Source organism: Ochlerotatus camptorhynchus, unplaced genomic scaffold, assembly GCF_037179485.1.
Source record: "Ochlerotatus camptorhynchus isolate MF236.1 unplaced genomic scaffold, CSIRO-AGI_Acam_v1.1 ptg000434l, whole genome shotgun sequence".
NCBI lineage: Eukaryota > Metazoa > Arthropoda > Insecta > Diptera > Culicidae > Ochlerotatus > Ochlerotatus camptorhynchus.
In genome coordinates, this window is record NW_027040920.1 from 9,154,453 (window position 1) to 9,166,904 (window position 12,452).

General features: G+C 38.1%; 1 protein-coding gene across 4 annotated transcripts in view; it reads right to left on the reverse strand.

The window, feature by feature from the left end:
• Positions 1 to 12,452, reverse strand: part of fus (fusilli) — a 306,247-nt gene that overhangs the window by 72,153 nt on the left and 221,642 nt on the right. For all 4 annotated transcript variants that reach the window (XM_065234594.1, XM_065234595.1, XM_065234593.1 and 1 more), the window contains exon 6: positions 12,121 to 12,175. In XM_065234594.1, coding sequence (XP_065090666.1) covers positions 12,121 to 12,175 — 55 coding nt within the window. The remainder of the gene's footprint in view (positions 1 to 12,120; positions 12,176 to 12,452) is intronic.

Sequence of the window (12,452 nt, forward strand, 5' to 3'; positions counted from 1 at the left end):
CAAAGACAGAAACCTTCTATGTAGTCAAGATGTCAAGTTCAGCAAATCATTTATTAGTGCCACCTGGAAGACGAATTCTGAACTCAACTGTTCACCTTCCTATAGGCTTTATGCATCTGAACAGCTTTAATGAAGACCGCAACCCAGTGATGTCATCGTAAATTTGGAACTGGTTACTCATTTAGAATTACCCTTTGCGCCCTTGTAGGAAATAAAGATATTTTTTTTCAATAACTGGTTCTATAACAATTCTAACCACTGGTTCTATAACAATTCTAACTGGTAATAACAATTCTAACCACCATTTTTCCCCCTTGATTTGTTTTCCGTCGATCTTATTTTCCGTTCCACCAATGCTACCGACGCCAATGAGCCAGTTCCCACACCTGGACCCTACCTATCGACCCATCAACTCATGAAACAGGGGACCAGCGGCTTTACTTCCCTTCCGAAGGAAGACTGGGTTCTATTCTAGCGACCATGATATCACTGATTATTTCACTTAGCAATCGTGTGAAAGTGGGGTTATTTCAAAGTGGGTGAAAGTGAGGTTTTCCTCAAAAATCTGCTCGAATATGACGAAAAAAATTACACGACCGATAAAAATAACTCAATACCTGAGTCGAATTCAACTCACAATTACGTAGTGCCATTGGGCACTGTAGGGATACCCGTTAAACAAAATCAAAGTGAGTGCCGTTAAAATTCAATTTTAGCTTTTCAACGAGGTTCTACAATATTCAAGAAGTTTTACCTAGAAAATCGAGGATAAAAATTTACTCAATTATGAGTTAAATTCATTGGCCGTGTACGTATTTTTTTACGTAGGATTACATCTTTCGGCAACACATTGCGGGTGCAATTTCAAAAAACCAAAATCGACCGCGTTACGAAAAGTGGTCAGGATTTGACCACTTATAACTCTGTCAATAGCGGATGGATATTAATTCTAAGCAAGCCATTCGGTTGTAATGTGATCTACGAATCTGCTAAAATGAACACTTTATCAATTTTCAAAAGGTTACTATTGAAAATTGCACGAATGGGCAACTGTTGCTATAATAATGAAAATTTTCACAGATTGACTGTGAAAATCGCTTTCCCTAACACAGCTTTAAAAATCGAATTTGTAGATTGTTCTACAGTACACGACGAAAGGCTGCCCGCAAGCGTGAGCTCGTTGCTCGTCGTGAGCCGCTGTGGGCCTTTTATGCCAAGCGCGTCACCGTTCTAAATAACAACCAACCAACGTGATTTTTCAGGAACACCATAAATTTGTTGAAGAGTATTTTCTGGACACTTCTCGCGTTAACATTCAATTAGACCAATCTACAATCGGATCAATCTACTCTTTCGTTAATAACTCGGCTCCAAAAATATGTTCAGCAGTTATTATCGTCTAATACGCTTAGTAATAGTTTCTGTTTATAGACTATGTAGAAAAATTAGCCCGAAATATGAATGCAGCCAACTTATCAACGAAAGAGAGAGTCGATGAAGAGAAATGATCAATGTAGATTGGTTCATTTGGAAAGTGACGCGTGACTTGGTCAAGGTCATCAATCGGATATCAGTTCGCATAAGTTTAAATCTAACGTACCATATTTTTCAAGGCAATATTGGGGGTGCAATTTCAAAAATCTAAGTCGGTTTTGGCATGAAAGTGGTCTGATTTTGATCTAGAGATGATGGATTTTAATTCTCAATACGTCAATCGATAGGAAATTTTTCTACGAATCTGTTAAAATTAAGACTTTATCACTTTTCAAAATGGCTATTGAAAATTCAACTGTTGCTATGATAATTAAAATTATCACGAATAGCGCTTTCCCTAACACAGACTTCAAAATTGAATTCCATCCGGTCTCACCGAACGCGTGATGAGCGGTGGTGTTCTCCAGTACACAACGAAAGGCTCCCCGCAAGCAGTTAGCTAGCTAGCTACCATCAACCGCTGATCGGATTCAGTTGCTCGTCGTGAGCCGCTGTGGGCCATCTATGCCAAGCGCGTCACCCTCGTTCCAAGCAACATACAGCTCGTCAGCCATTACTCAACCATCACGGCAGAACGGTCCTTTTCAGGACCACCAGTTGGTGTTTAAGAACTTATTTGCTTTGAACATTCGCTCGCCTTGCTGTCAGCCACATCATCCCCAAGGTCTTTGATAATGTACCCAGGAACCAAACGTTTGTGATCAAATGCGTCAAGTATTGAAGTGGTGCATACAAATTTTCGCAATAAACGAATACCACATGACCATGTCAATTAGCCAGAAGCACTTCAAATTAAGGTAAGGATTTCTCCGGGACGCTAGAAAAAAGAAAAAAAAACTCCAATGTATATGGTTGATCGCGAATATCTTGCGATTGGAAAAAAAATAGCAAAGAAGTTCCTCCTATCAATTTTCGTGATGAGAAAAAGTGGTTTCCCTAACACAGTCGCCGAATATTAATACCGAGCACTAAACATCTTTATGCCTTTTGATGCAAATTTTAAGCCCTATTATCAAGAAAATTATGCCAACAAAAAATCTTGCCGAATCTCTTAATAAAAGGAGCTTAAAATTTGCATTAAAAAGCATAAACGTAGGTACCGTCTGGTATTCTCAGTTTCTGTGATTGATGTGTTTTCCGTAATACATATTTAATTTCCGCACCGCTATCATCTCCAAGAACATCGAGGAAAAAATCCACAGCATTGGTCTAAACTGGCTTCCAAGATTCCAACCCATCGATCCTTTTCAGGACCACAAATGACTGATGAAAGAGTTAGTTAAAAAGTTCAAGTAAGAGCTTGTATCCAAGACATATCGTCCAAGACACCGACAGAGCACCTCAAAAACAGAACTCTCAAATTGCTTCCGAATTTCAACCTACAGTACTTTTTCACTGATAAAGAGTTAAGAAATAAATTTAATATTTACTATACTTTTGCTGTGGCATCAAAACTACCTTTCGTAATCCTATGTCAAATCTACGGTCGTGTCTTGGATACAACCTCTTACTTTTTTTCTTTTTTTTCAAGCATTTTTTGGAGGAAAACTCTACTCACTTTCTACTATTTTGAGAGAAATTCTACTCAATTTTGAGTTTGTCTCATCGACCGTGAACGGTGTCTAACGATGTGACAACCGTCATATCCCCAGACGATCGGAAGCAAAACGTACAGGTAAGCTCTTTTATAACGTCGAAAACGGTCGACTATCTCTGATCTCTCGATAGTCATAGCAAACGAGCACGTGATTGGTTGATTGCGGCTTCAAAGTTTGATAAATTTTCAAAAGTTTACTACTGATAAATTACTATAAACTTTATACCAAGCAAATCTTACCTCAATTCTGAATCAAATGGTGTGAAAAGAATTTAAAGCCATCAATAAATGGCCAAGTTATAAGCATTTAAAATCTAACACTATTCCGTTACACAATGTTATGATTTGAATCCCAATATAGGCTACACAGACTTAATCATTCGTCAAAAATATACACGTTAAAAAAGTGCCAGCTTCTTCTTCACGGATTAGTTTATTGCGTGCTCTCAACTAAGTGTTGTAGATGCACTTCCACAGTTATTAATTGAAAGCTTTTGATCAGTCCGCTTCGTGCTCTCTTGCCGTGCGAATCTATTTGCGTTTTGCTGAAGGAAGTATTACTGCTACCTAAAGCTACAACAAATTTAAACAGCGCTTTTCAGTGCTAAATATTCCGTGCAAATTTTCTACCTTGTTTGATTCTTGTTTGGACCTTACTCGAGGTAATCCTGCTTGAATATCGACTTGGAAAATTTTTCTTCAATCCTTCGGATTATTAAAGCAATCTGCTTGGAAGTCGATTTGGAGAAACTCAAGAAAAACGCAAAAGAAAAGGACAATCTCTTGATCCCCTTGTGATTAAATTTATCCGAGAAATCAATTTGATATGCTCACGGATGATGAGAATGATCCATCATCCAGGCAAAATTCCATAAAACATTCCCGGCTTAATGCAAAGAAGGAAAAGGTCCCCCCTATTGTGATAACCACTTCCGATTTCCATGCTCTTCGCAGAAAATTTGTTGAACTTCGTTAAATTCAAGTTTTCATTTCAAATTGGGCGTCGGGAATTGGATGAAACCTTAGACGGATTCAAACGTCTTCTCAAGTATCTGAGAAGCAACACACCTTTTTCACTTTCGACACCAAAACTGAACGTTTGTTCAAGGTTGTCTTGAAAGGTCTGATAAAATTATTGGGTGTTGAGCTAGTCCAAGTAATCAAAATGAAAATGAAATACCGTCCTGGTGATTAACGCAACGGGATTTCAAATGATTTGTATGTAGTTGAAGTGTCAAGTCTAGTGAACTAAACAACCTTAAGGCCTTAGAAAAAGCTAGCCTTATGTTCCATATCCGAGTGAAGTGAGAACACTGGAGAAGACTGGAGGATATTTCCAAAACCTCACCCAGTGTGGTAAGTGCCAGGGATGCGGTCACGGAACAAAACATTGCTACATGCCAGCTAAATACCTGAATTCTTGTGATTCCTCCCCAAGTAACAATTTGAGTTTTATGAGGGTTCTGTTGACCGTGATTTAGACTTGTAGAGTGCTTTAAAACCTCAATAAAACTTGCGATGTTACTTGGGTATTGCACTAAGGACGACTGTCCTCTGCAGGAAGATTCTATAAAATTTAAATGTTCAAATTGTGGTGAATACCACAAGTCAAATTTTGAGAATGTAACACTCGAAAACTGAGCCTACCATCTCGTTCTAAACGAAAGGTAGAAAACTCTTCACGTTCCCGAACAGGTATCAATTTCTCTGCTGTTAACAATGGTCAGCGAGTGTTACATTCGTGCCCGTAGGTACAAAACAGCTCAAAAACTTCAAATTCTTCATCTATACCTGCTGCTAACAATGTTCCAACGGAAATTAATATGATTTCGATTTAGCATTACTGCTCCTAAAATTGAATTTTTACAGAAATCATTAATCGAAATGATAAAAAAAACTAACTCCATGTTTGATGCTATTCAAACTGGAGTTAAAATTGCGAACAATATCGTCATGACTTTGAAAATCAGTGATGGATTTTAAATCATTTAATATTTTGAATCAGAATGTTCGATCTCTAACAGATAATGAAGACGAGTTATCTAACTTTTTGGGAGTTCATAACGTGCATATCGCCGTTATAACTCAAACGTTCCTTCAATCTGACCATAAGGTTAAAAGGAACGCAAACTATTTCATTTATCGTGGTGGTGGCATTGCAATCAATGTTCATAGACGTATCAAACATCAGGTTCATTTTTGAACCTTTGGAAGTTTCTGTCAAAACAAAATTTGGACAACTTACATTAATAGCTGACTATTTACCATTCCAATTCGTAGGCCAGCAAAAAAGTTTTCTCAATGGTGACCTTCAGAAACTTACCCGTCATAGGTCTAAATTCTTCATTATTGGTGATTTTAATGCAAAACACCGCTCATGGAATAATGCTCAAAGCAATTCCAATGGTAATATTCTGTTTGATGATTGTTCTGCAGGTTATTACACTATTCAATATCCAAACAGCCCAACATGCTTTTCTTCAGCGAGAAATCCCTCAACTATTGATTTGGTCTTAACTGATTCATGTCAACTTTGTAGCCAATTGGTTACCCATGCTGACTTCGGTTCTGACCACCTTCCAGTAACTTTTGAAGCATCCCAAGAAGTAATTTCAACAACCATAGAGATTAGGAGCAATATCGAACATTTATGGAATATAACTTCGATCCAAACATTCCTTTGCAAACCAAAGATGAAATTAATTATGCTCTTGAATCTCTGACTACTTCTATAGTTGAAGCAAGAGCTGCCTCAGCACCAAAATGCGAGGTTAAATTCGATTCAATTATAATAGACGACGATCTAGCTCTTGATCCGTCTGAAAAATGTCCGTAGGCGGCAATATCAAAGAATACACGATCCTGCTATGGAAGTTATTTGGCGTGATTTGCAAAAAAAAAATTAAAAAGCGATTCTCTGCCCTGAGGAACAAAACTTTTGAAAATAGTTATAAACCCTTTTAAAAGCTCACTAAAATTTAAAAAAAAGTACTCAAAACCCTATTCCAGCGCTTAAAGAAGATGGTAAAATTTTGATCACAAATTTGGAAAAAGCTCAGAAAGTTGCTAAGCAATTCGAGAGTTCCCATAATTTCAGTTTGGGTCTTACTAGTCCTATTGAGAATCAGGTTGCTCGGGATTATCTGAATATTTTCTCTCGGGAAAATATGTTCTGGGGGACTGATTTGGACGAAGTAAGATCTACTTATAACGAAAAAGTTTCAAAATATGAAAGCTCCAGGTGATGATGGAATTTTCTATATCCTCATCAAAAAACTCCCAGAGAGTATCTTGTCTTTCTTGGTAAAATTATTTAACAGATGTTTCCATTTGGCATACTTTCCTGATAAATGGAAAAATGCAAAAGTTGTTCCAATTTTGAAGCCGGATAAAAATCCAGCTGAAGCTTCTAGCTACCGCCCAATAAGTTTGCTTTCTTCAATAAGTAAACTTTTTGAAAAGATAATTTTGAATAGAATGATGCTTCACACCAATACGAACTCAATTTTTGCAGATGAGCAGTTTGGATTTCGCCATGGGCATTCAACTACTCATCAACTCTTAAGAGTTACCAATTTGATTCGTTCAAACAAATCTGAAGGCTGCTCAGCTGGAGTTGCTATTGTAGACATAATTAAAGCAAATAATGGGGAGCATTGTTTTGTCTATCTATCTATATATCTATCTATTTATATAAAAATGAATTTCTGTCTGTCTGTCTGACCCTTATAGACTCGGAAACTACTGAACCGATCGGCGTGAAAATTTGTATGCAGGGGTTTTTGGGGCAGGGAAAGGTTCTTATGATGGTTCGAGACCCCTCCTTCTCTGTAAAGGGGGGCTCCCGTACAAATGAAACAGAAATTTCTGCCTAACTCGCGAATAAATCAAGCAAATGGAACCAAATTTAGCATGTGAAGGTCATAGGGGGTAGCCTATCTACAAATCAAGAAGACTGGCAACTGTTCCCTTCTCCCATAAAAAGGTCAAACGTCACTGATAACAGCACCTCTGACAATCAAAGGTGGAACTTTAAAGCACAAGTGTTAGTGAGACTGCTCATTAACAGTGACTGTGTGTGTGACCTTATGTCACCGAAACGAATAATCATAACACGGTACTCGTTGTTGTTTTTGTTTTGCTCTACAAAATTTCACGGCAATTTGTATCCTAATCACAGCAAGCCGGTCGTTTTTCAACTCCAAACCGAAAAACTTGTCATGGTGGATCAAGTAGAGGATTGAAACTCGGATCGATACCTAGTGAAAGTAACTTTTACTTGTGTACGATGAACCGCAATATTGTTTACTTTGCCTGTTGAAAGCAATCAATTATAAGGAATTGGCGGCTTCCACCTCCGTTGAGTGAACTACCGTCATTTTTAAAGCTTTTGAAAATTCAAGGATTCAAAAAAAGAAAGATCCGGTACCTACAGCACGATCCAACGGAAGGCGTAGCAGGATCTAATGTTGGAGAAAATGAAACTGAAAGGTTGAAGGACTACAATCCCAAACGGTATATAATTCCATTTTAGATGTTGTCAGAACATGAAACCACCGAATAGTGATCCTCTGTATGCTTTAATAATTCTTGGAATCGACCAACCCCTTACAGAGAATGATAACAACAGTGTCGGATTGGCCAGTGACATTCAAATGGTCAGCGAGTACTGTGCCAAGTTGCCGAGCGTCACAACTTAACTTCCCACGTTGTTGCCAGGTGCCATGCATTTTACTAATGCACCATACGAATACCCATAAATGCATCACTAAAGGGCTAAGTAAAAGAGGAAGATAATTCTGAGATAGCAAATTAATGATCGAGGAAGGTCCCATGTGAATGGCATCATTGCCATAGTTTTAATTTTCAAAACAAATTTACTTACGCATCTGTTCAATTTCAGCTGGATTTTTAACTCGTTGTCAGCATAAAGCAAAGAAAGTAACGTTTCACTTTTTACGACAATCATAACAACACCAATAATTGACAGCTAAACACAGGTTCCACTTTTGCTCAGAAGAGGCGTTGCCGTTACTGTCTCCTGATTTTTGGCAGAGTTGCCAGTCTTCTTGATGTGTAGTCTTCGTTATAATGTAATTTAATTAAAATTTGAAACAATTGAAGATTGACAAAAAATAAAATTGTCCTAAAAACGGGTTTAGAAACGCCAACATTCTTTTGAATTGATAAAATGGCTCAGAATTGCGAAAATTACCTTCAGAATAACCCAAAAATTGCAAAAGGGCTTTGAAGTCCCCTAAATGATTTTGCCAAAATATTGACCGTTGTTTATAGAAATTGTTTTCCGCCTTATCAAAGGTACTACTTTCACGATAAAGATCTTAGTGGTCGGATGGTCGGATGGTAGCCTCCGTTGGAAAGGAAATGGATCTAAAGATTCGGCCCATCGATCAAAAAATTCCTGTTCTTCAATTTGTCATAGATCAATGCGTCATATGGATATTTTTGGTAGCTAGTGAAGCATTCTAAAAAATACTTTCCTTCGAAATTTATATATGAAACACTTTGGCCCAAATTATGGACATTAACCCTATAGCTTCCCTTTCATAAACCATGACAAGTTGCACAACCAATAAAGTTCAGCAAATGAGCCAGAATAGCTAGCAACCAACACCACCAAACGATACGGTACGTTAGTAGAGCTGTTGCCCAACTTCTGTGCTGCCCGATCACACACTCAATGCAACTTCTGTGACTAATTCAGTCCCCCGCAGTGCAGCGACAAACATTAGACCGGTAACCGTTCCGGTTGTTGTGGCCTTGTTCCCGGAAAAGAAGCCCAGAAAAAAATAAACCCGATGAAGTAATTTTCCAACTCAGCACCAGGAAAAAATCACTTTGTATTTAAGTTGAAATGACGACAAATAGTTGAATTCGTTACTTCCGATCACGATACCATTTAACAGAATCAGAGTAGTGATAGAGCTTTTTAGAATGGTTTTACGTTTTAACACTCATCGAAATTATCATAACAAGGACGCACTGTAGTTCGTCACCCGTACTTGCACGAAAACCAGTCGAACCAGATGGACTGTGTCGCTTCGTGGCGTGTCGTTTATGTACCGGGTGACTGACACGAAGTGTAATTTGAGCATAAACAGAAGTGCATAGGGTCCAAGCATAATGACCGCAAAACAAAAAAAAATGTGCAAAAGTGGTGCGGGAACAAGCGTTGTTTCTGCATCTCCGGAAGTAAATTCGAGACCCGGTGAGGTGGTTTCAGAGTTGTGAAACTTGTGATTTCATCGTAGCTCACCGCCGTCGGCTGTAGTCGGTAGTTTCAGATAATTGCATCACTGCAATCCGGGTCGTCAATATAGCAATGTGCAAATGTGCATTGAGTCAATATTTGACACCCTTGAAAACCTTGAAACGAGACGCTGGTGTTGATTTTTCTTGATCATAAAAATCAGTTTTCTCGCAACGGATTTACGATTTGTGCAGGCTTTGCCGCAACTTCGAGATTATTCATGGAAATGCAAAAGCGTCACCCCAGAAGAGATGCCAATCTCTTCCATTGTCGTGCTTCAGGCGATTAAACTCTATTTACCGGTCTGTGGCGTCCCATCGTTGTCGGTAGTTTAGTGGCACTATTTGCCGGTGCTGATAACCATGAAACACCGCCGCTAGCCGAATGCATGTTCCAATTGAAGGCACCGACAAATTGTTCGATAGGCACTCAATGAATGGGACCGATGGAACCCGGTCCAACTCTCTGCTGAATTGTTTGGATAGCAAAGCTTGGTGCTTGTACCAGCAGCTCCAGTTTGAAGTGGCCAATCTAGGTTCAAAATACACTTCCCGTGTTCGATCGGGTTGGCAGATCAAGCTCTCTTCAAATAACTTTATCACCTGGCAGCCCTATCTGATCAAATCACGGTGAAAGACACAACGCCAAAACACAGTTGGACTCTCACCTGATTTAGGAAAGTTTTATGAAGGCCATAAAAAGAGGAAAGTAATTGAAATTGCAGCCCTGCACTATGACACCGATTTCCGGTGGTTTTTGTTGACTTTTCGACGGACCCCCCCCCCCCCCCCCCGCGTTCGTTTGCCCACTCGAAATGCTTTCCTCTTACCTATTTACTGTCTTGACTTCAAGCAGCGCACTAGCTACCATAATATGGCTAATGATGATAATCCTCTTCAGCAGATTGTATGCGTGTGTGAGAGAGAGAGTGAAACCTAACCTCAAACATAACGATAATCTCAGAAAATCATCATCATCATCATCATCATCATAATCATCGTCGCTGTGCTGGAGCTGGTGGCTAATAAGCGATAGATAATAGAGTAGTTCCAGGCCAAATAGCATACAAAATTGAACTTTGAGCAATTGTTATTGGCAATCATTCACATTTGTGCTAAAATTCAGCCATTGTGAAGAACACAATTTATTTCAAAATGGCGTATTCGACATTTTTCAATAAATCGTTGCACGAAAACGTCACTTCTAATGGAAATGACGCCTGAGACAAAGTTGTGAGGAAAATTAAACTCGTTCTAGGCAAAATATGCATAGTAATTTTTCGAAGAAAAGAAAAAAACAATCAAAAAAGTGTTTAAAATTTAAATAACCAAAAATGTTCATGTTCAATATTTTTGATTTATTTATAAAAAAAAAGCTCATGAAAAAAGCAAACTTTTTAAATATTGAAAACCATGGACCGTTCAAAAATCGTAGAACAACAACTTTTGGTAAACTTTTTAAACTTTTTTCACGATTTTCAGTGATATGCGAATATTTTCTGACGTCATTTTGAATAGAAATGACGCTTCCGTGCTATGATTTATTGAAAAATGCCAATGACGCCATTTTGGACAAATTTGCTCAAAATGGCTGAACTTTAGCACAAATGTGAATGATTGCCCATCAAACTGATGCAAAATTTGAAATTTTCGCTCTACAGTGTTCAAACGGTTTCAAATCGGATCCTGATTAACCTCCGGAAGTTTAATTTCATTTGAAGTTTATATGGAAATTACTATGGGAAAACAAAACTTTTTGTTCATTGTCTTCTAGCCTTTTTACATATTGTACTGTTAACAAATTCTATTGCTATTCTTATGGGAATTTTTATCAGCTACAACTTTGCAGAAAATTGTTTTACAGCAAAACGTCAAATTAAATAGTTATCAATTGTTTAAGGGATCTTATGGCAAGATTAAGCCACTGTATTGTGGGCAACACTGTATTCTGCAGTGTGACATAGTAGCCATGATTTTTGTCCTCTATTCTGCGCGCCATAAAAACCAATGTTGCCTGCTGAACAGTTGATTGAGCATAATCATAAGACATTAGTGACTTGAATCATTAATAATTTTTTTCAGCTATCATTTTCTAAAGTAGAACTAGTGAATTTTGAAATAGATATGAACCGAAATTATGGTTTCTTCATAGTAATTCCCATATAAACTTCAAATGGTTTGTGCCCAGTCAGTTTCTCACTAAATGAGTTCAAATTTTGGGAGGCTAATCAGGGCCCAATTTGGAACCGTTTGAGCACTGTGGAGCGGAAATTTCTAATTTTGCATCAGTCTATTGCCCATAGCAAACAATAATGCAAAGTGTCATGCAAATCGGAGAAGGTCAGGTCTGATCGATTCGCCATTTGGCGTGGAACTGCTCAACAGCGAAGATCAAATGACCAGCCACCAGACGGCCATAAACGACGAGAAAACTCAAATGAGTTTGATATGTTAGCATTTTTCCCTGCACTTGCAGAGCACATGATCACGAAGATGATGATGATGATGATGGGGAAACAGTGCGAATGGAAAACAAAACCGAAACCAGCCAGAAGAAAATCTGTTTTCACTTATAACGTCAAGTGTCACGTCGTGTCGGTCGTCGTCGTAATTTCCCATATCGTTATGTATATATATTTTGTATGCATGCAACAGCAGCCAACTGCTTATGGTACTTAAGCCGAGTGCGGGGTTTGATACGAAAAACAGTTATGGCTGTGAAACACTTGGTAGTTGAGGAAGAAACGATAGGTACTTACCATATTCCAGGTTCTAAACTTAAATTCACTACTTCATTCGCTTCGAATTTATGACCTGAAATGGAAAACAAAGAGAGGAATTGAGATTAGCATTATTGATCTACTGATATCTTAAACGAACATTATCATCATCAAACTAGTAAATTATACGTCATTTCTCTGAAAAAACCATTTCCCGTACAGTTTTCCGGAAAGCAAATATTGTCATTTTCCCACAAATCTTAAATTGATATTATAAAACGTAACTTCAGAGTTGTGTAAACATATTCATGTTTATACCTTTTGATTCATAGTCCTTGCTCTATTATGAGGAAGAAAAAGTAGTTCAGAAA